Source organism: Pseudorasbora parva, chromosome 12 (genome assembly GCF_024679245.1).
Source record: "Pseudorasbora parva isolate DD20220531a chromosome 12, ASM2467924v1, whole genome shotgun sequence".
Lineage (NCBI taxonomy): Eukaryota > Metazoa > Chordata > Actinopteri > Cypriniformes > Gobionidae > Pseudorasbora > Pseudorasbora parva.
In genome coordinates, this window is record NC_090183.1 from 31271019 (window position 1) to 31296739 (window position 25721).

Sequence of the window (25721 nt, forward strand, 5' to 3'; positions counted from 1 at the left end):
TGCCTGGCTGATGCGTATATGAATGTATCATCCAATAATTATTTGTCATACAAAACAGTGATGAATCCGATTCACATCAGACCTTCAAACTACATTGAGATATGTTGATGCACAAACAAACTTTACATTATCATTCATACGGCAACACAGTACAAAATAAGTTTCCTAGCAACTTTAAATAACTGTGGACTATTACATCTTAATATCAGCATGCTACTGTTTGCTGGCATATAAATCCTAATAAGCAGCAATTAGTGTGTCTGTGGCTTCGCTTTCAACAGACGAGGCCTTTTAAAGAGGGCCTGCTAAAGCACTGGCATATTAATTACCACTTTATTAGGACACCCTGCTACACTGTAATGCTGAGTATATCATCCATAAACATAAGGGCTGAGATAATCACACAGCCCATGTGTAGCACTTCACCCATTCAAGATTTGCACTATTTAGTTCTACATCAGTGGGCAGTCTGTGCATCTGTGTACAGGATGTAGGCAATGCTGCCCCCTGAAGGTAAGAAACAACCATGAGCATAACAGAATTCTCTAGCCTTACGTCATCATACTCAATTCTAGTCAGAATATAAGTCTAATATTGTTCCATTGGGCTGTGATTATTGGGGCATTAAGGCAACATTGATCACATTTGGAATAAAAAAATAATTATAAGCTAATGCAGCCAAGGCCAAACTTTAAGAAAGAAATGATTCATTAATTGCTTTGCTGCGTCTTCAGGCTATGCAGTCTGTTAGTTAACCTCACCTCTGAATCAGTCGTTCTTTCTTTTGTCACTTCACATTTAATCACGTCTGTTCCCTGGAAAGATTAGTAGCCTACACCTCTCCTGTCTTTGGGTTTGAGTAATTAGTTCCGTCATCAGTGTCTGATCTGGGCAATGACAGCCCGATATGCAATGCATGCAGTCCTGAAAACGGAATTGATTAGTTCATCTCTCGAGTCTTCGTGTCATTTGTTCACCAACTCACAGCCCCATAGGCTGAATGCTGAAAATCCTGTACAAAACCAATGTCATGTAGCACATGCATGGTCAACACAATATGAACAAATCTTTCTCTGAGGCAACTCGTTGTTCCCAAGTCATATTTAAGATTAGTTCAAAAAGAACGAATCATCAGAACGACACATCACATCACTTATGTCAACAGAACTCAACTGCACACATACTGGTAGTAGAAGAAGAAGATGAGTGTAAACTATCTTTGCTGGTGTTGTAAAATGAATTTAAGGATACACGTATTACTTGTCAACACAATCATCATTTTTGACAGAAATAGTAAAGGTGAATGCATATGCGAACAAGTTCTTTGTGTAGGATTAGAACGAATTCAACCCAAGTGCTTTTTCGTGAAGTGAATGCTTAAATTACGGTTTATCATTTGTCCATCATCGTATAAAGCCCACCCTGGCAATTTGATTAGTCCGAACAGCTCCTGTTCGGGCAGTTACTACACAATGGATCAAGTCCAGATCGAAATTCCGGACCTCAAATGTTGTGGGCGGGGCTAAGATCGGCTGGCATCCAGGCTAAGAATTGAGGCTCAGTATTATGTATTAAGGCTTTTTCTAGATGTTCAGACACAGTAGTAAACATACTGAAACACACTGTAACTTTGCCAGTAATTTTTCAGATGCCAGTAGTGGACTTAAGAATCTAAAAATAGAAAACTTTACTCCATTTAATTAACTTAAATAATACGTCATAATTATAAATGTAATGGTTAATTTATATTAGATAACCAAAACTTAATAAATCCAATTCCCTTTATAGTACTTTACCCCACTTCCAATTGTGTAGTACTAGCCATGGACAGCAGATGTAGCTATGGCACTAGGCTTTAGACTGCACAACAAATTCATGGTGAATACATCCTCTGTACATTCAGCAGGTTCAAGATCTCTTCAGATAAAAGGGTATATTGCCGTAATTGACACACAATTTTGCTTCTTTACCTCCATAAATGTGGCTTTCTATCTGCCTTTTGAAATGACTGAGATATACAATGAAACTAAGGATCAATACAATCCATGACAATGTAACTTGACTTAAAGGCACTTCATAAAGAGTGAATTTGCATTCGTAGAGCATCTAGTCATGCATCAGTGATGGTTGTTTAATATTCAGGCCTTATCTACTGTCATTTTTTCAGGTGTGGTGTGTACACAGGATCCAAAACTACCACACAAGATAATGATAGGTGAAGAAAAGTACCAATTTGTATCACATTTTACCATGTGTCACTTTATTGAGGGAAAAAAGAAGCATGCCAGATACATTTATGATATAATTTTTTCCACTGATGGTCAGACTATCATTCTTTTCAAAGTATTTTGTGGCAGTGCCTTGTAAAATTATTTACGGACTCCATTTGTTAATCATAAAATCCCCTTTTTTACTTTTGGCAAAATTTTGGGAAATATTGGACGCTTTGTTTGTGTTGGATGGAAACAGATAGAGAGTGTGTGAGCATGCGTGCTGCATGTGCACTTACCAGTCCCGCAGTGAGAGAGGGGGCAGACTGGCCAAAGGACTGACTCCTCATGCGGACCAAGTTATTGGGTTCTCCTGTGTGCTGCTGCCAGGCCAGCTGACTCACTCCACCATGCATGCTGCTGGACAGAGGCAGAAGCTGCTTTCCTGTGGCACACCAAGCACACAGAATCAGGACATGGTCTGTACTTGTTTAGATATGTTCTGTGGTTATGAACCAAATCAAAGCCAAGCCACAGGTTCTCTCTGACAGCTCATCTTCTTAATTTTATATATTTTATATAATGTGAACAATGTTCTGCAATATTTCTAGATCCAAGGCTCCAGACTATGACCAAATGGTCTGACCTTTTTTACTACCAGCGTGACAAAATTTGGTTCGAGGTCTGATAAGAGCTGACTTTTATGTAACATATGAGAAACACCAGACGGCAAAACAAAACAAAAGTGAAATGACACCACGCTCCTAGCTTGGGCCAAGCCGTGCGAACAGTTTATCAGCTCAATCAATACAACAGCGCAGCATGAACTCAGAACAGGGTTACTATTAGAACAATCTCAAGCATGTGACACTGTTACTACACAGATCTGGGAGATTCAGTAAGAAAGCTTTTGAATTTGCCACATTATTAAAGTGGTGATGAATTGAGAAATCAATTTTCCCTTGAGCCTTTGGTATATAAAGGTCATGGTAATATAAGTATATCCTGTAAGTTTCAGAGCTGAAACCTTCCTTGTTAGTCAAAGGAAAGCTTTTATAGACACCAGGCCCAGAAAACGAGGATCTCAAATCAATGGCGTATTAAAAGGGGCAAACGCCGCCTCTACAGATAAATGTATACTTCTACCCACCAACTCGTGGAGCTAAAGGAGCAATGAACATGCCCAAGATAGCAAGATAATCATTTGTATACAAGACACCGGATTTGCAGACATATTAAGACTAAAACACAATCCTGTGCCTTCTGTTGTTAGATTATTGTATACGACAGGAATGATGCAACACACTTATGTGCGTAAAAAATGTGATAGTATTGCATTGTTACAAATCCTATTGATTGTGTCTAACAGAACATAACTTAGCACGCGGTCACAGGCTGGAGAATTCCTTAGTTGTTGGTTTATTGCGATTTAGGATCAGACTCCCAGGGCTCGCAAAGCCCAATGTGTTTTCCAGACGATGGGCTACCAAAATGCAAGCACGTCAGCAGGCTGGTGGATATTAAATAGTGAAATAACATTAATTTCTTGATCCGAGTTGTTCACGCTCTTGACTTGACGTTTGAAGTGTGCGCGTGTGCGGTTCGCGCTTATATCCACCGATCGGGTGAGCCAAGTAATAAATAAAAAAAATCAATCAATCACGGGTGGATGGGAAATAAATCATTGTTTTTGTTTGATAAATACGTTTTGAGACTGAGCCCCATCAGAGAATTATTCCGGTTGCCACTTTCAAAACAATCCCTCCCGTGAACTGACAAGGGAGTTGAAGCTCATTAAATATGCAAATCTTCACCAATCCTAACCATGGGCGTTTATTTCCAAATCTTTAGTGTGGCACGCCCATCAAAACAGAGTGTTTCTTGAGAGAGCCTCAAAACCAGTGTTAAAAAATAGCCTATTACATATTAGTTATGTTTCTGAATGTAAAAACCAACGTCATAAGTTGAACTCAGACAACAGCATAATTTTTTTTTTTTAAAGCCAGTTCATGACACCTTTAATAACCGGTACTCCTGCTCTCAAATGTTAGTCTGGAGCCCAGAGATCTCTTATTAAATCTAAGTCAATTTGTGATATTGATCCTCTTAAAGTGCCCCTATTATTCTATTTAAACTGTTTCTATTTTTGTTTTGGAGGTATCCTACAATAGGTTTGCATGCATCCAAGGTCAAAAAAATATTATTTTTCTCATAATAGCATCATCAATTTTTTTCTGTGTCTGAAACCGCTCCATTAAGGATTCATAATCTCTAAACCCCTCCTTTCCAAGAGTGTACTCTGCTTTTAATGATCAGATGGCCTTGATTGATCTGTTGTTTGATCTATCACTTGCAGCACCTCAGAAACAAAACAAACCATTACCACATCTGAATTTCAGCTCACAGTGCAGTACACAGTGATAAAGAACTTTGTTCTTTACCAACTGTTTTACCAATTCAGTCCTTATTCATGCAGAGTGGATTTGCTTTCATAATACAGAAAAGCAGCGTCTTCTCAACAAGATGTAGACAACACAACTAAAATCGTCCAGGCCTTAGCTAAAGCTAGTGTCTGAGGGCGAGTGAAAGTAGACATTGTTTGCAGGCAGTTAAAGAAGATCATAATTGAGGATTATACAAATCTGTTACAAACCTACGTAGTCTGGAATTACTGTTGATTTGTTTCAGGCAGTGCAAGCGGTTCTTTCTTTTGTGAGACAATAACTCCATTTGTTATGCACTTTGATCTTTGAAACTATGCAGACCTTTTACATTCACAAACAGCTATATTACATGCTACATGAAAGGTAAAATCCAAAAAAAGAATAATAGGAGCACTTTAAAATTGCAGAAAAGGCCAAATGTTCTTGCTTCTATTGAAGTACAAGATGTTCTTTGGATCATTCTCAAATCATGCTGGAGAACATGATAATTAGATAAAACAAAAGGAGGACATACAAACTACTAAGGAAAGTAATTTGTGGTGTCTCACCAGTGAGGATGCCGGCCATACTGCTGCGTCGGGCTCTGCCCTCATCCTGACTGAGCTGCCGCTGCAGTTTGGTCTTTCCTGCAGCAGGAGACAGGTCGGGGTTACTCAGTTTCCTGAACAGCAGGGGAGGTGGTGCCGGCAGCTCCTGCTGAAAAACACACATAGATCGAGAGTCTTTTCCTCTTTTCAATGACAAACAAACACATGATGCAACTATTTTAAAATGCCACTAAAGTGACTATTGAACTTTAGAATATATGAATTGGTTGAATAGAAAAAGATGCTGCTATACAGTTGTATAGTTACACACAATAAGTTCAATTTCAACTGAAAAGCAATACAGTTTATTTAAAAAACTGCTCCTTGCACAATGTGGCACTGTCTCACAATCACACAGTAAATAATAAAACTCAAAATGAGGATTTGCTGCCAAGATGTGAGTGGGGGAAAATAAAATATTCATTGTGATTCTTTAATGATTATGAATCGATACAAATTCAGAAAACATTTAGATAAAGGCACATACTTAGACTGCATCCTATAGCCATCTGGGTTTATTCAATTTATGAATCATTCTACACAATTGTTCATATGCAAGTGTGAGCCAGAATGCAAAGGGCCATGTAATATTCTAATAAAAGAAAACGAAAGGAAATAAATTTAAAAGCATCATGGGAGAATACACACCAATACACAACCATTTTGCCTTTGAAAAGCAGAATAATAATAAAATAAACGTATGTGTATCCGAAATGCAATCGTGGCTCCCAGAATTGGATGGAATCACGAGGTGCCTAAATTTTTTACATTAACAGGCCACTAAAAAGACAACAACAATTTCAAGCCGTCATCAACACAAGAACTATTATGACAGGAAAAAACAGTCGAATATAGGAGGGGGCCCAAAATGAGAGCCAAATAATTTCTTTAAAAGACGCCTGCAGATTCATTCATACTCGCTGTGTTCTTCATCAGGATGGGAAACAGACGTTGCCATGGAAATCTGGCAAGAACCCTGCGCTAGTCACATCCTCTCTGTGGTGTCACGAAATTCCAGAAACATCTGGAAGGCCTGTTTGTATCAAATACACAGCGTTCATAAAACCACACCACGCCGTTCAAAAGTAAAAAGCCTCAAAGCAAATAGTGTTGACGCTCTCTCTCTCTCTCTCTCTCTCTCTCTCTCACACACACACACACACACACACACACACACACACACACACACACACACACACACACACACACACACACACACACACACACACACACACACACACACACACACACACACACACACACACACACACACACACACACACACACAATATCCTACCAGTGACCACTGGAGACACAAGAAATTAAATTAATGCCAGTGACATGGTGCAAAGGCCAACAATGGTAACCCATAGCCGAAATTTGTCCTCTGCATTTAACCCGTCCAAGTAAGTACACACACATTAGGAGCAGTGAGTAGCGAACACACACACAGAGAGAAGGGAGCATCCATATGATATTGAAGACTGGAGCTGCTAATTGCTGCTGAAAATGCAGCTTTACCATTACAGGAATAAGTACAATTTTAAAATACACTAAAATATAAAGTTATTTTATATTGTTATAATATTTCAAAATATTAGATTTTTTATTAAATAAATGCAGCCATGGTGAGCATTAGACTTCTTTCAAAAACATTTTAAAAAACCTTACCGAACCAAAACATTTAAATGGTAGTGTACATTAACTCGCATTAAGAAACAATTTTTTGCTTCACAACACAAAGGCAATCTTCTGCATCCCTTACCTTGTTGATGTTTGAGTGTTCTTTCTTTTCTTTTAATTTATAGAAATAAAGGTTCCGGCAGGTCATTCAGTGGCACTAATTACCACTTATGGTCATCTTAAGATTGCTACATCTTTCATATGCTCTCAGCCCCTAAATTTAAGCTAAATTTACAGCAAACACCATACATTTACTCCACACAGCTATAGTCCTGGTAAAGCAAGTACACACTTTATCAATGACAGGTTAGAAGATGCTACCTTGAGAGGGCAATATCAGGTTGCATGGGGGGGCTGGGTGACCATGACGTCAGTCTGGAGTCCCGAGGCTAATCAGTTAAGGATAAGGGACACCAATGAATACACGTGAGAAACAGGTCTGGAAGGGACACTCTCACCTGCCTTGTTGTAAGCATTACCGTAGGGCTTAAATATCAGCAGCTTTTATCACCAGTGTGAGCCAGAGCTAACAGTGTGTTGTTCAGCTAAATGCTGACTTGAAGTTTTTTTTTTTTCAGATTATGTCAGATAAGATGATTTTTTCCATCTTCGTCTGCTGACCAAAGCTAAGCTCTTCCTTTGTCCTCATGCCTTTGAATGGAGGATCCATGCATTTTTATCATGTCGATTAGATTATTGTAATTCCTTATACTATGGTATAAACTACACTACCTTAGCTCGTCTTCAGGTAGTCCAAAATGCTGCAGCGAGATTATTAAAAGGTCTTTGCAAACGTGACCACATTACGCCAATCCTAGCATCACTTCACTGGCTGCTGGTCTGCTTTAGAGTTGATTAGAGTAGTTCAAATCCTCTTATTAGTTTACAAGTGCTTGAATGACCTAGCTAGCTAGAACACTAGCTAGATCACAAAATAAACATGACAGATGGGAGACATTTGGTCTTTACTTAAAGAATTAATACTCCAGCATTGATATTTGACCAATGATTTACGATAATAAAAAAAATATCAGTAACAGTAATTTGTTCATTTGTGCCCAGAATGTACTTCAATCATTCGGAATCAAACTCGAAAATCAAAATCAAATCATGGTATTCGTCTCACATATAACGAGAACACGCATACATAGGCACAGGGAAAAGACAGATGAAACTCAAAGTCAAAAGAATACATGACTATGATCAGAATCCCCATCAGTTCGCAATCTGAAGTTATTTCAGAGAATATCTGGTGTCTGAAAGCGAGTTGAGCTGACATTGTTTTAATGTCTTAAATGTTTAAGTTAGCCTGTAATCTGAAATAATAACATGGGAAATGAGCAGCAGCGTTAACCGTCTCCAGATTCCGTTAAACTCCACCTTTGTTTCTGTCTCTTCAAGATATTCAGTGGCTCAAAAACCCCAGGCCGTTGGCCCAGAGGAAGGCCAGCTCAAGCCCCCGAAGTAACAGTGGAAACGCGACTGACCCTGGCACGTACTGGACCAACAGTGGAAACACGGCTCTTAACTCTGTTAATTCCGATCTGATGGCACTTGGGTCAGTGGATCATTACTACATCTGGAAAGAGTGGAAGAATGTGAAATAACTAGCATTATGATTGACAGCTGTAACAAGAACTCAAGCATGTTTGCACATGGCTAAGTAATAACAGTACAGAAAGCAGAAAGTACACCTTAAAAGTATCAATCATGTAAAAATGGCAATGCTGTCAATGTTTATTCCCCCTTGTCCTTCAACTTTCTTCTGTTTAAGTTGTTATGCTCTGAAAAACTTCCCCTTCAACATAGCTCTCAAGTTTCATTTGCTTGTGCATTACACTACTATTCAAAAGTTTTAGTCAGTAGGCCTAAGATTTTTTTAAATATTTTTGAAAGAAGTCCCTTATGCTTACCAAGGCTTCATTTATTTGATCAAAAATATAATGAAATCATATATATATATATATATATATATATATATATATATATATATATATATATATATATATATATATATATATATATATATATATATATATATATATATATATATATATATATTGCTAACAATTTAAAATAATTGCTTTGTATTTTAATGTTTTAAAATATAATTTATTCCTGTGATAGCAAAGCTGAATTTCAAGCAGTCATTACTCCAGTCTTCCGTGTCACATTACTTATTTTTCTTCTTTTTTTTTTTTTTTTTTTTTTTTTTTTACAAATAATTATAATATGCAGATTTGGTATTTAAGAAAAAATCCATATTATCTAGGGAGGGTGGGGGTGGGGGTGGGAGGGTAACAGTTTTAGTTGCTTAATATTTTCTTGGAAACTGATAAATATATAAAACTATTTTTTTCTGGAATCTTTGGTAAATAGAAAGTTCAAAGGACATTTTGGAGTTTGACAACAGACTGTCATCATATTTACTTTAATAAATTCAATAAAACATTTCCTTTTATTTTAAAGAAGATTTTTAGAGCTCTGTTTGTATCAGCATACATTGCTGCTCACTTGTTTCGGTCAACATGCTTTGAAAGAGCATGAAAGGGAAAACCACACAGTTAACTTATGACCTCAGAATCGTGAGGCCTTAATGACTCTCTAGTGAATGCTGAATGTTTATACGTTGTACACTAGTGGCTGAGCTAATTTCACTTCCCCAGATGTTTTTCCACAGGTCTCCTCTAATCAATCTCTTCAGCCCACTCACATCCAGGCATTTCTCTTCATTTAGACCCAATCAGACTGTCTGATGACAGCTCACTGCTCATGCCTCATGATGGATCTACAGTATAGTGAAGAAAGCTCACTAATAAAGACAAGGGGAAAGCATTGGCTAATCGCTGGAAAATAAGAGGCCTGATTGGGTTCAGTCTGATTAACAAAATGTTTAAGAATGGAATGTTAAGGAGGATATGACATAATAGGATAAGCTAGAAAAGCTATGAAATCATCTCCAGGAAAATTCTCAGGCCACTGATCCAGTAAGCAAATTAATTCCAACAATCAGTCCAAAACAATAATGTAAATTTACATCAGAGATGACAGAGAGAATAGAGACTCGATGCACCGATTGCACATGGCATTCATGCAAGTATTTCAGTACACTCACATTGTTTCCACACGCATGGTTAGAGGATAACGCTTTGATTTGTCATGTATATGTTGCGGTTCTTAGCAATTCTGAATGGATCCGTGAACTGTAGTAGATATATGCAGTTAGGTCACGGCAGTTGGTATAGGTTTTTTTTTTTTGGCATGTGTTCCTATTTGGTATCACAATTTGACTTGTCTAAAATGTAAACAAGGTCTTTGCTGTTCATTACTGTACATACATACACTATGTACATACACTATACACTGTGAAATCAGGGTTGTCGCAGTATAGGAATTTCCATTGCAGTATTTTAAGTGGCTTAATAAATAATAATAATAATAATAATAATGCATTTTATTTAAAGGCACCACTCTGGGCACTCGAGGACTACCATACAACATAGTGTGATATGCTGTATTATTGCCATTTTATAAAGAAGTATTACGATGTGGTCAGCAGGCAAGAAAATGAGGATATATACAGTAACAAATTAAACCAAAAATAAATGAAGCATTGAAGCAGGAAGTGAAGTAAACTTTTACTTGATCTCAGTCTTATTATTAGTCTTATTGTCATTATTAACTTATTTAACATTCAATAAACATGCACAAGAAGGCCGTAGCCTTGTGAAGAAAAAAACACACACAAATATCGTGGTGGCTTGCATTCCTCTGCGGTTGGCTTGTCAGTATTGTGGTTATCACGACAGCCCTATGTGTCTCTGTGATCTCCATAGAAGAGTTATGGTTGCAGACTAATGCTAGTTAAGATTAATTAAAGGCCATAATAAGGCATAAATAAAAATAAATAAATAAATTAAACTTAATTCAAGTCTTGCCTTAACAAGAGGTTCCTATGTGAAAATTGTTTTCATGTCTGACTTTCTAACCAAACAGAAGATTGGGTTAAAATTACCACAAAAGGAGAAATTTTTTAGCACAGAAAACACAAAAGACTAAGAATGCAATCACATAATTTTGTGAAACATTATTAGAAAAGCTCGGAAAAGTGATTGAGTATGTTTGAGCAATCTCTTGTCTCACTACATTGTTTTTCTTTCAGTCAACAGAGGGAGCTTATGAGAAAAAAACAGGAGTTATAGTTATTTGAGTTAACCGGAGTGTGTGACGTGGATGCATTAATCCAGTATCAACAAAGGCACAGTGCTGGAAGAGACAAATAAACCATAAAATCAAATAAATACATGGTTATACTTATAATAATAAATTATTTGTTAAAGTTCTTCAAGCAGTATCTGGTATTTTCGACAAACTTTCTGTGTTTATTAATCGCAATGATTAGCATAGCCTTTAGCGATCAGAATCCCCATCGGATTGCAATCAGAAGTTATGTCAAACACTTGCTGTTGCCTTCAAGTCTAAAATGTGTTAAATGTTGAAGTTAGCTGGTAGCCTGATATGATAACATGGGAAATGAGCAGCAGTGTTGACGTCTCCTGACTCAAGTAAACATTGTCCTTGTTCCTGACCGCTCCCTCAAGCCCCAGTTGGGCTGCTTTAAACCAAGGTATTCGGCAGGCTGAAAAACCCTAGTCGTTTGACCAGAGGAAGCCCCGGTGAGGTCCGATCAAGCACCAGAAATGACAGAGGAAACGCGACTGGCCCTGGCACGCACTAGCACACTCACTTTTGTCCCGACCAGAGTTGCCAGGTTTTCACAACAAAAACCACCAAATTGCTATTCAAAACTACCCCAAAACAAGCCCAAGAACGTATCATGGGCTTTTCTGCTAAAACCCGCCTTCCAAGGGATACATATCACATTATTGGAGATGCTTCATGAAAACTTAAATGAAAAACAGTCGGTGGCAACATTAGCCCAATTCTGCGGGAAAACCACGGACTTGGCAACACTGGGCCCGACCGTGGAAGCACGGTCATAAACACCAATTCCCTTAACTAATACAAATTATTTAAGCTGGCATGGTGACTAAAATACACAAGTATTTTAAGATTAAATAAATAAGAAAATGTTCTGCGCCTTGACTTCGGTAGAGCATAGATACAATCAAGACAACTACAACAACACATGAGATGCATCAAGTTTTCAGCATTTGCCTCCTTTTTTCAGCCCAGAGCTTTACATTTGCTTGGGTTTACATTGACTTACAAACTGCAATGAAATACACATCTTTATCTGTAATCCATCAGCTCTGGCACAGCATTTTCAAACCTAAACATTTGTGTCTATCTGTGATTCACTCTTCCTTGTTTCCTTTCCACCCACTCTCCCATCAAACTCCTGGACCCACCCTGTCGGGATTGCACTGCTCTCAAGAATACCAATGATAAAACCTTGCTCTCAGACACACAGGTGACACTTACAACATGTCCTTGAGCAAACAGTGTGCTAGACAAACAGTAACAAACAATGTGCGATATAACATTGATGGAGGCTAGATAATAATTTAATATACAACACTTAAATAAATAAATGTACTCCAATTTTCTGTTTAAATATTTACTTTGTAATCCCAAATTTAAGGACACTACAACAACACAAGATACATCCAGTTTTCAGTCTTTTTTAATTTTTTTATTAAATCTTATAAAAAGATACATTTCCCTGATAGAACTGGGCTGGCACAGTCCTACAGCCTTCTGCTACACACACACGAGGCAGAGCTCAGAGCAGCATCCGCTGCAGTATACAGAAAACAGCTCATAAAACTAGTCAATCCCTCAGGAATACCAACATAAACACTCTCACTGCCTGGCAGCCTGCCATGTTGTGGTCTAAGAGCTACTGGCCTTTTTGTTTGCCCAAGCAGGTGAGGTGCGCTATATACCAGATCAGAGTCCACAGACACAGTTTAAACATTTTAAAAAGGTGATAGCTTGTATTTATTTTCTACACAAGGTCAGTAGCAATTAACGCCAAGCAGAATACATTTTATTATAGATATATTTCCTATTTATTTTCTGCCCCAATCAACTACTTTCTTCCCACTTAGTTGCTACTTATATCATGACCCATTGCTTTTACACGTGCTGGTCATATAATTAGAATATGATCAAAAAGCTGTTTATTTAACTTATTCCATTCAAAAAGTGAAATTATATTCATCCATTACACATAGACTAATATATCAAATGTTTATTTATTTTAGTTTTGATGATTATAACTGGCAACTAAGGAAAATCCCAAATTCAGCATCTCTGAAAATTTGAATATTAGATACTACAAAGACCACTACAAAGACTACAAAGACCACTACAAATAAAAGATTTTTATAAATTTTGGCCAACTGAAAAGTATGAACATGAAAAGTATATTAATGATGACAGAATTTGTATATATTTTGTTTAATTGGAAACATGCCTATGGTGACATTTCTGCAAAATAATATTGTGCTGCTTCTTGCACATCACGTAACAGCAGTTTGGAAATAAAATCTCCAGTGGCACAGAAATGTTAATGAAAATAATGTAACACTAAACCATACACTGAACTTAACTGACAGTAATCATGCTTATTATTAGTTTACAGATATTGCACTTTGATAACATTGTATTGTAGAAGTAACACATAATGAAAATATGTCTTTATTAATCGAAAATCTTTTTATTCTGAAAATAAAACAAACATATATAGATTTGTTTATTTACCCTGCTAGTTAGATGTCAAATTGCAAAATAAGTGTTAGAACTTTCTTATTTCTACATAATCTTGTGTTTTGTGATCTTTTTTACCTAAAGAACTATGAATGCAAGTACCCAAAGTCAAAGTTTTTTATTTTCCAATGTTCAGTACAATGGGCACAAATAGCTAGCTGAACAGCAAATCAGAACGTATGTCCCGACTGACCGACATGCAGCGATGACGATTTAACATGACGAATCGGCTTAAAAACAGCCGACGAGGACCAACACCAGCCGACGGTGTGGAACCTTGTGGAACACACCAAGGAACCTTAGTTGGCCGATGCACAAAAAATGCCCAACGGCCGACCGTCGGCTTGGTGTGTTCTGGCCTTAAAGGTTCCGTTCTTCGCGATTCCATCTTTCAAACTTTAGTTAGTGTGTAAAGTTGCTTTTAGAGCATAAATAATACCTGTAAAATTACAAAGCTCAAAGTTCAATGCTAAGCGAGATATTTTATTTAACAGAAGTTCCCTTTCAAAGCCAACAGCGAACGGCCGGTTTGGACTACAGAAGGAAGTGCAGGGATGTAATGATGTCACTAGAACCGTTTGTTGACTAACCCTTCGCCCACAAGAACACACAAAAAAGGGGGCGTGGTCTTGTTGCTCTCCCACGTGGAGAAGAGCGCACATTCAGCGCTTGCATCTCCCCTTTATGGTAAGAGGCGGGATCTTTCCGGGCAAAGTGCGCTAAGCTGCTGTCCAATCACAACACGGGAAGCGCTGGCCCAATCAGAACTCGTTACATATTCCTGAAGGAGGGACTTCACAGAACAAGGAATTCATCAGGCCGTTTTTAGGACCGAGAAAACAGCTCTGTACAGATAATGTGTGAAAAATACTGTGTTTTTACACGCAAAACATGAACTGATTTTATATTGCACACTGTAAACATAATCAAAGCTTCGGAAACACGCGAAGAATGGGACCATTAAAACTTCTTTGTATACGGCTGCGTTGACCTTGGACCTCAGAAAACACAGTGGACCAACACCAGCAGATGACATGGCACCCCAAACCATCACTGACTGTGGAAACTTTAAACTGCACCTCAAGCAGTGTGAATTGTGTGCCTCTCCTCTCTTCTTCCAGACTCTGGGACCCTGATTTCCAAAGGAAATGCAAAATTAACTTTCATCAGAGAACATAACTTTAGACCACTCAGCAGCAGTCCAGTCCTTTTTGTCTTTTGACCAGACGAGACGCTTCTGACACTGTCTGTTGTTCAAGAGTGGCTTGATACAAGAAATGTGACAGCTGAAACCCATGTCTTGCATACGTCTGTGCGTAGTGGTTCTTAAAGCACTGACACAAGCTGTAGTCCACTCTTTGTGAATCTCCCCCACATTTATGAATGGGTTTTGTTTCACAATCCTTTCCAGGGTGCTGTTATCCCTATTGGTTGTACACTTTTTTCTACCACATATTTTCTTTCCCTTCGCCTTTCTATTAATGTGCCTGGACACAGAGCTCTGTGAACAACCAGCCTCTTTTGCAATGACCCTTTGTGTCTTGCCCTCCTTTTGCAAGGTGTCAATGGTCGTCTTTTGGACAACTGTCAAGTCAGCAGTCTTCCCCATGTTTTTTTAGCCTACAAAACTAGACTGAGAGACCATTTAAAGGCCTTTGCAGGTGTTTTGAGTTAATTAGATGATTATTGTGGCACCAGGTGTCTTCAATATTTAACTTTTTCCACAATATTCAAATTTTACTGAAGATACTGAATTTGGGATTTTCCTTATTTATCAGTTATAATCATCAAAATTAAAAGAAATAAACATTTGAAATATATCAGTCTGTGTATAATGAATGAATATAATATACAAGTTTCACTTTTTGAATGGAATTAGTGAAATAAATCAACTTTTTGATGATATTCTAATTATGACCAGCACCTGTGTATATATAAACGTGTTGTCAAAAAATAGGATATTTCCTTTGGAAATTTGGGTTTATGACATCAGAGACAACTTAGTAAAAAATGTGAGTAAAAAAATTGTACTCATTTTTTTCAGCCATTTATTTTTCAGAGGGTGTAAAATAGTCACGTATAACTAAATTACAAATGTTTTTGGTGCAAGAACCTTAAAAACATTATAAATTGACCTAAAGGTAAAACTGAATGATAAAAACTCTTCATGATACTAACCATTTGATCTTTTTTAATTGTCAGCAGAAATACAGAACTGTACAAATGCAGAATGTCCTTTACTGTGAAAGATGATCAGGAACAATCCAAACTGCCATGCTGCTGAAAATTAAACCTTTGCGGAAGGAACTAAAACCAAAGCAAAGAACATTCTGCAATAAACGTGGCTTCAGAGAGTTTATCTATTTCCTACTCTCAATTTCTTCACTTATCCAGACACAAATTTGAAAAAAAAGAAGAAGAAAAAAACTGATGGCCTGAACAATCCTTAATCATCTCCAGCAGACCTGAGTAAATAATCCTTTAATCCACAATCTAATCCTCTCTGCCTCAACTTTCAAATGAGATGTGACTTCTCAACATATGTGTGTGCCCACGTTTAGTGTGTAATGCCTACTGTACATGTGCATGCAGCCAAAAACACAATGTCCCATTAGTCAGTGTGAAGCCAGTGTGCTGATGTCTTCCAGATGTGCTGTAGGTGTCCAAGGGTCTGCTGAATGAAAGAGTGGACGTTTGTACACTAAATCCATTGGAACGAGCGGATGATGTTCTCATATGCTGGGGCTGTGCCAGGGTGTCGGCCCACCTAGCCAGCTGGGATGGCCTTGAGAAGTTATACAAGAAAAGTACAGGGCTTACATACTTATATTTTTCACTTGATAGCACTAGTTAACACAAACGGTTTGGAGCAAACACCACAACTACAGTATATATATATATACACATTATAAACAGATTTACTTTATTTAAAAATGACGGCACTTTTTTTTAGCAATTAAAAACTGGTGATTTCGATTTTTCATGGATGATTCCAACCACTTTACATAAATCAGCGTTGTGTATACATACCTCTGTATAATAAGAGATAAGAGGAAAAGAAAAGGCCATCAAAAAATTTCTGAAGACAACAGAAGCAGTTCCCTTACAGCAGCACTAGGTAACTTTTCAACCTTCATAATATATTTTTTAAGACTCTTGTGATGATAAATCGACTTACAATAGGTTGAATGACACGTCTGCCATAGCCTGATGGGGTCTGTATCGTTTTTAATCGTACTTTTAAACTTCGGGTTTCGGGTAGTAACCCGAGAAAAAGAAAAGAACTACAAAATTCGACTGCTTTACGGCATATACGTCACTTCCACCAACACACACACTTCCTTACATTCGGACGTGCGAGCCCAACTTTGTTCGTCGGATAATATAGTCATGTCCGAAGTAGCAGAGACAAATAAGAAAGAAAAGGTTTAGTTGGAGGAAAGCAATAAGAGGAAATGAAAAAATGATGGGATTAAAGGCAGGACGAGGATCAAAATGTGACCAGGGTTTGCTCGTCAGCGTGAGCGGAAGGAGGCGTGCCCGACCGATGCTGTCATACTTGTTACGGTGAGCTACCACTCAAACATTGAACTGAAGTATCATATAGATTCTGTAAAACGGTAACCAAAAGACTACTATAATGACGCTGGCTTGTAAACGTGAGCATCGTGATTATTTGTCGTTTGAAAAAAATAAAACCCATGAAATTATATTCATATGACATGCTGAAACATATGCCACTGACTGTAACGTTACCTGGGATGAAGACATTTCACACGCGCCGCCAGAAGAACTGTTCAGGGGAACTGTTAGTGCTGCACCGACCCGCGGGACGCTTTTATGAAGTTATTTGGCCCGCACCGCACCACTGTATATATTTTTACAACACGCCGCGCACCCGCGACCATTAAATAGACATACGGGGTCCGCGGGTTATGAGACGAACCGCGTATCACTAGTTCAGGGCTATCGGGGTTGTCATGTCAACAAATGCACGCGCGATGGCATCCCCTGTTGTAGGAGGAGAGATCTTACGACAGTAGTTGAGGACATTATTTTTTCCAAACTGTAGGGGGACCCCGAGAGCAAAAGTAGCCAAGTGGGGCTTTAAAATATATTTTCATATAACCCCAACCCCAAATAAATATTTGAATTTGTATTTCTTATATTATTTAATCAGTTCCATCTCTGATACGTTAACGTCCTGTCCTGTTAACAAGCTAATATATTCCCACCCAACTGGCATTTTGGGAAATGATTGCAATGCAGTTTGTGTGCAAGTCCAGAATAAAGATAAGCCAAAAATACTCTGCAAAACCGTTTGCCAATCGTGTGTTTGGAGCAAAAACCTGCCGGTTCACAATTAGGGCTGGTCGACCGGTGCTTTTCTCGAAAACAGGTCACACCACAATAATTATTTAGACTTGCACAAAAGCTCCCAAATATATTTTGAGGTTGCACAGACTAAAATTCAGACACGTATTCGACAACAAAGGTAGCAATTTCGAGCCTTGAAGTGTGATACTAGCATTAACGGGAAAAAGTAAGGTCAAATTGCACTTGAAAGAGGCCTTGTTTTCAACAAGTGTACTGTAAAATATACACATCAAGTTTGGGGTCCGCAGGGTTTTTTTTTTTTTATCTTATTTTTTTTAATTTCCCTTCAAAGAATCCTTACTGTTTTTAGCATTGATGATAAGAATAATAATAAATGTTTCTTGAACATACCAGAATCTTGTATATCAGTATAATTTGTGAAGGATCCTTTGACACTGAAGACTGGAGTAACAGCTCCACAATTTCATAATATTACAGTTTTTAATGTATTTTTTATTAAATGAATGCAGCCTTAGTGGGCATAAGAGACTTATTTTAAAAGTGACTGAAATTTCTGAACAAGTGCACATGAAACTATTACAATCAAATCCTCAATAAGAAAAAAAAAATGCTTATCTTTTTTCTGTAGTTCACTTGACTGTTGAGGTCACTGAGTCACCCTGAACACTTTGTACTAGAGTCATTTGACACAGACTGATTTTCTGTAGGAAATATGCAAGAACTAACATTAAGACTTCAAAAAATTCCACTTGCAGTTTCATGTCACAACATACAATTGTGCTAAATGAAACCACTGAACGTCCAACATCTTAATAATAATAATAATAATAATAATAATAATAATTAATTACAATTATGGAAGCATTTTACATAGAAGGGGGAATCTCCTCAACCACCACCAATGTGCAGTATCCACCTGGATGATGCGACGGCAGCCATATTAGGCCAGAACGCTCAAAACACACCAGCTGATTGGTGGAGATGAGACCGAGTGATGAAGCCAATCAGGATATGGGGATTATTTGGAGGCCATGATGAACAGGGAACAGTGGGCAAATTTGGCCAGGATGCCGGCGTTACACCCCTACTCTTTATCGAATGACATCCTGGGATTTTTAACGACCACAGAGAGTCGGGACCTCGGTTTAACGTCTCAGCCGAAAGATGGTGCTCTTTGACAGTATAGTATCCCCATCACTATATTGGGGTGTTAGGACCCACACAGACCACAGGGTGAGCACCCCCTGCTGGCCTCACTAACACCTCTACCAGCAGCAACCTGGTTTTCCCAGTTGGTCCCCCATCCAGGTACTGACCAGGCTCAGCCCTGCTTAGCTTCAGTGGGAAACCAGTCTTGGGCTACAGGGTGATATGGCTGTTAAAACAGTAACACAAAGGCTGTTAAACAGCAGTCTTTCGAATCAGGTTTGACCGCGACTGGAAGACTTGGAGTTGAGCTTTTCTCTGAGAAAAGAACAAAGAAGGGCACTGAAGTCATTCTTAAAAAGGCATGATGTGTTCAGAGTTTTGCCGACCGGATATAGTGAATGTTTAATCTGTCAACGAGCTCCACTTCACGTTGCTCTGGTTGGTTGTAGCGCTATCCAATTGCCTACAGGGTGATATGGCTGCTGGGCTAAGTAAGACTTAAGTAGTACTGATAAGTCTTCTCGCTACTGTCTGCTTATCCCATTTTCACAAAATGTATATGGTTGTGCCCACAGTTTTATGCATCTGTAACTTCACTTCCTAGTGATAAATGTTTGGTTATCATAGCATGTCAAAGCAAGATGCAAAATGCTCTCAAGAAGCTATGTAGCTACTGAAAAAAGATTTGAACGTGTAGTTGGAACAAAATTAATATTTGAATTATTAAACGGTACTGTAGCTACTAACTTTTACTGCAAAAACAATAAAATACAGTTTGTCTTTCAAAACAATAAATGTGTACATTCCAAAGAGAGCTAAATTCAATGCCGCTCTAGAATTCAGTCTCATGGCATTTTGGATGCATGTCTTCTATGTTGTTTCTCACACAGAAGTGTATTTCCTTCCCTAAACAAAACTGGTTGTCAAAGAAAGCTAACGGCATAAAAATATGTCAACCACGACTGCATCGCCCAGGGTTTCACCTCTGAACTGTGAAAGAACTCTCATCAGAGCTCAAACTGCCAAGCACATGAGTAATGCTCCAGCTTCTCCTGGGTTATGTAATTGTGTGTTACACAGTGTAACATGACTCTGCCAGATCTCCAGTTGAACCCCACCACCCTCTAACTTTCAAAGCCAAGACAAACCAATAATGCTGCGTGTAAATGTAGAAGTGAGAAGACAGACATCGAGCCAAAACCTGAATATGAACTGTAAAAGATTGGAATTGACTTATTCAAAACAAGAACCAGGCTTATCACGCCACTGCCTTGTAACACAGGCCAACTTTCTTTGAAACAGTTCTCTGAGAGGTCTTGAATGATGGAAGCTTATGGAATTGTTACTGACTATTACATAAATGTGTGCTTGTTTCACAAAAACTTTCACTAGAACAGCCAAACAACAGTAAAAATGTTTATAGTTGTTTTCTTGCCATACTGTGTAAAAGTACACAGATGGTGCAAATCTGTTTCAGAGCTGTTAAAAAAATATTATAAATTCATTAAGTAAACCATATTTGATCATTTACACTGTACTAGCCCATATTAAAGCATAAATATTGGTGCATTCTTCATGTATTCATCTTATTTTCATATCTTTATGTTTATTATGGGTAAAAATAAAGCTTCTTTTGGTTTCAGAGGAAAAGGAAACCAAAAAAGGAAACGTTTCTCTTCTGAGAAAAGTCTGGACAGATGAGGAGTTCAGAATAGTGATTTGTCAAAAAGATGTATCAAGAAACAAAAATCAGGTTTACAATAGAGTCCTTCTAAATAGACTTGACATGCCCAAGTAAAAAGCTCAAGGTTTATTGCACACATGCATGTCTGTAAGAACTGATTACTAGAGAGGATTACATAAAAAAAAAAAAATCAAAATGTCTCTGTAGGAGTTAATACCGTGAACAGCCCATGAAGGAATCTGCTGACTTTACCAGCATTCTTGGTATTTCTGCACAATAGATTTAAAATTGGAATGTTAAATTAGTCGACGATCGATTAATTGTTAAAAATAATTTACTATATAAAACGTATTTGGTCGTAGATGGTCGATTAAGCAAGGTCATCATTAGAGTGCATGCAATAAATTAGGTAGGCTAGCCATTTATTTTGAAACATAACTGAAAAATCAGTTTGGAGTTTTTGATTAGTTTTTCCACGTTGCATCCATTGCTGGAGTGGCTGAGAAGGGTCCGCTGTCTTTATTCAGTACACTGTTTAACTTTTTTTTTTTTTTATCAGTTCTCCAATGCTTTAATTTGGAGACCTGATTTTTTATTTTTTTATTTTTACAATGTATGAGAGCAGCCTTTAGAGACAAAATAAAAACTATCACTGATGCCTTGTGGAGTTTGTTTTGACACATGAGGTTGACAAAGAGTGGAACACTTCAGAAACTAATTTAAAACAGGCAATCAAACAGTATGTTACACAGTACACTACCATACATGTTTTCATATTATTATAAACAAATTAATTTGTTGACTAGATGTCGTATTAGTGGAGAACAGCAGTAAATTAGAAGACAACACTAAAATTAGAAGTGCCTAAGAAAGATTAAAGGTCCCATTCTTCGCGTGTTTTCGAAGCTTTGATTATGTTTACAGTGTGCAATATAACATGAGTTCATGTTTCGCGTGTAAATAAACAGTATTTTTCACACAATTTACTTATCTGTACAGCGCTGTTTCCTCTGTCCTAAAAACGATCTGATGATTTCATTGTTCTATGAAGTCCCTCCTTCAGAAATACGTAACAAGTTCTGATTGGGCCAGCACTTCCCGTGTTGTGATTGGACAGCAGCTTAGCACACTTTGCCAGGAAAGGTCCCGCCTCTTACCATAAAGGGGAGATGCAAGCGCTGAATGTGCGCTCTTCTCCACGTGGGAGAGCAACAAGACCACGCCCCCTTTTTTGCGTGTTTTTGTGGGCAAAGGGTTAGTCAACAAACGGTTCTAGTGACATCATTACATCCCTGCACTTCCTTCTGTAGTCCAAACTGGCCGTTCGCTGTAAGCTTTGAAAGGGAACTTCTGTTTAATAAAATATCTCGCTTAGCATTGAACTTTGAGCTTTATAATTTTACAGGTATTATTTATGCTCTAACAGCAACTTTACACACTAACTAAAGTTTAAAAAGATGGAATCGCGAAGAACGGGACCAAGGTCCCATGGCATGGATTGTTTTAATATTTTATGTTTCCTGGGGTGTACTTATATTGTTAGTATGGTTTTAACATCAAAAAATGTCATAATTTAGAAATAAAAGGCATTTTTTCTATACTGATATTAGCCCTCTGTCTGGAATGCTCTGTTTAAAGAGGCGTGTCTGCTGTGAGTCTTCAGTGAAAACACCCACTGTTGTGATTGGCTGACATCTTTGCATTTGAAATGAGATTACGTGCGGAGGGGGCGGGGTTTAGTCAGGCACGAGCAGGACCATCAGCGAGGGCCGCCACTCGAGAGACGGAGCTGGGGAAAGATTGCTGAGAAAGTGTTTGTTATTGTACCAAGTTTTTGAGAGCGCAAGTTTATTTTGTTTGTATCTGAGATACAAAAACAAAAGTGAACTTTGCAATGTTATTTCTCTCACAAAATGCTTTCACCACAGCTAACAACAAACACGACATAAACATGAATACAGTAAGAGCTTCTGTTGAGCATAATGAGCAGCACCATTCAAATGGGTGATTGACAGATCCGAACATTATAAAAAGTGTTCTTTGATTGCTCTCTGTAGTTTAATCATTTAAATAACAGATTTTTTTCATGCTGCTAACAGAAACGACGTGAAGTTGATTGTTTTAGTCACTGGCTTGATTCACTGATGCATCAAGACGACCAGCGGCGGGACTGACAGTATTAAGCGATTTAGAAAGAGAGTCTGTGTAAAATTGAATGATTAGCTACACATCAGAACTCACTGATCCCAGATCAGGCATCAATGAACACTATTACTCACCGTTTGTGGCGGAAAGCCTAAGCTGACATCGCGACTGATAAACTGAATCCTTTCTCTACTAATTCTCTGGGCGGGCAAAGCAGAGGAAGGGGAGGTAACCTTTCCTGGTATGACGTCATAACAGGAGAATTCAAGATCAGCTCGTCTAAGCTCTCAACTCAAAGGCAGAGAAAGGCAGTCAGAACTCGTTTTACACCAGTCAAAATTTCTAGCCACTTGGGGACAACATTCAGGCTAGGGGAACTCATATTAATGTTGAAAAACCTCATAAAATAAACATTTCATGCCATGGGACCTTTAAAACAATGTGACAAAAAACACACATAAGCCCGACCCAAATGTTTAATGTCGATTGTTATCTATTTGCATTATCTGATATCCATCTGGGCGCTTTTATGCATTTGTTATCCAGCAGAGTGGCATATTTAAAGCTAGTGTCAAGAGAAAACAAACGGTCTTGTGCAGCTAATAGAACTATTTTTTTTTTAAAGCTTTTTTATTGTTTTAAAATAGAAGCAAATAAAGTAGGAAGAGTGCATAAAATATACTCTCAATACTTCTTTAAAATAACATTTTTCTGTTGGTAAAGCAAGTGGTTGTTAAGTAACATGATCACTTAGTAGCACCTCCCCTTCCCTATTTAAAATATGGTAAAATATTTAAAAGGAAGCAGAAATGGCTGGCTACTTATTAATAGCTTGAAACAGAAAATTAGTCACAATATTTACTGTACAAACACGCAAGGAATTTTAGGAACATTGGATGTTCCAATTCAATGGTAAACTTTTGCAGTCTGAAAGTGCAGATTCTGTGTGGGCGTGTTCATGAGCAGAACTGCAACTTTAGTGTTTAGAGAGGAGCTGTGTGAGGACAATACTGTCATTAGATGCTCTACAGGTCAATAAATGGAGTACCAGAACTAAGCTGGGAAATTTCAATATTTTGTACAACATTACAGGTATATGATTACCCGGAAGGCAAGTCTCAAGTTTAGCCACATTACCCATATCTAAAACTCTCAGAGGAGTGAAACACAGCTGAGGAACAAGGCCTTTGTGCTCAGAGGTCATTTAAAATGGATTAATAAAGATCAGGCCACACATACAGGGGATGGGAAATTATATCTTAGGGCAAAAAAGAAAGAAAAGCATGATGGCAACTGGCATTAATTTTTACCTCAAACAAAATTACATTCACAGATAAATATTTGCTTATTATAACAATTAGTTGAAGTGGTAAAAGTTCTAAAAAAAAAAAAAAAAGTTAAAAGGATAAAAACATATATTTAGAGCAGTGAGCACAGACTCTAATCTGTCTCTTGCAGCTGTGAAAAGGAGCACCAAATTCAGACAAACCAGCCCCAGCCCATTGTGCCCAAAATACTGCTTTATAAGGCACAGCCTAAAGGACCTGCAGGGGGAGATAAGGTCACACTAAGAAATCCTGGTACATGGCCACTATTATCCATAATATTTGACAGATGGGCTAGTCAATGGGTGCGTTTACAAGCACACCAGTAAGCTGATAAATATCAGCTTATTGAAATAATTAGTTTTCCCCGTTTACATGCAAACCAGTAAACTATGCAAGTAAACCGTGTTTACATGACTTTATTAATAAACCGGGTTAATTCCTTAGTGACGTCAAAAATAATTATGTCCATATCTGACTCTGAGTTTTTCAAATGTTACGTCAGTTGTGATGTTAAATAAAGCATGCACTGTGTCAGCGGGAGATTTACGGCTCATATTATCCCTCATGCAGTTACGGATGCAGCGTTTTGACTGAAACTCTTCTACTTCTGCTGCATGAGAAGAGAACATCTTTACAATTTTCTGGGTCTTTAAAGAGTCTGCGTTTGTGATTTGTTAGCCTGACAACAAGCCAGACCCACATTAAGATGTTTGGTCTGGAAACTCACCATTGACAGGGCTCAATCAGAGGGGCGGGATAAATGGTTGTCTTTCAAACTCCCTCTGCAGGCAATTGGATAGCGCTACAACCAACCAGAGCAATGTGAAGCGGAGCTCGTTGACAGATTAAACATTCACTATATCCGGTCAGCAAAACTCCGAACACATCATGCCTTTTTAAGAATGACTTCAGTGCCCTTCTTTGTTCTTTTCTCAGAGAAAAGCTGAACTCCAAGTCTTCCAGTCGCGGTCAAAGCTGATTCGAAAGACTGCTGTTTAACAGCCTCTGTGTTACTGTTTTAACAGCCATATCACCCTGTAGCCCAAGACTGGTTTCCCACTGAAGCTAAGCAGGGCTGAGCCTGGTCAGTACCTGGATGGGAGACCAACTGGGAAAACCAGGTTGCTGCTGGTAGAGGTGTTAGTGAGGCAAGCAGGGGGTGCTCCTAACACCCCAATATAGTGATGGGGATACTATACTGTCAAAGAGCACTGTCCTACGGATGAGACGTTAAACCGAGGTCCTGACTCTCTATGGTAATTAAAAATCCCATGGCACTTCTCGTAAAAGAGTAGGGGTGTAATCCCGGTGTCCTGGCCAAAATTCCCTTGATTGGCCCTTACCAATCATGGCCTCCTAATAATCCCCATCCACTGAATTGGCTCGATCGCCCTCTCTCCTCCCCACCTATTGCTGGT

The 25721-nt window shown here is 38.2% G+C and overlaps 1 protein-coding gene across 7 annotated transcripts in view; it reads right to left on the reverse strand.

Moving 5' to 3' along the window:
* mast2 (microtubule associated serine/threonine kinase 2) overlaps positions 1-25721 on the reverse strand; it is a 162896-nt gene that overhangs the window by 116563 nt on the left and 20612 nt on the right. For 6 of the 7 annotated variants that reach the window (XM_067459858.1, XM_067459848.1, XM_067459853.1 and 3 more), the window contains 2 exons: positions 5203-5350; positions 2510-2655 (listed from right to left, as the gene is read on the reverse strand). In XM_067459858.1, coding sequence (XP_067315959.1) covers positions 2510-2655; positions 5203-5350 — 294 coding nt within the window. The remainder of the gene's footprint in view (positions 1-2509; positions 2656-5202; positions 5351-25721) is intronic. The other variant, XM_067459849.1, reaches the window with a different exon arrangement.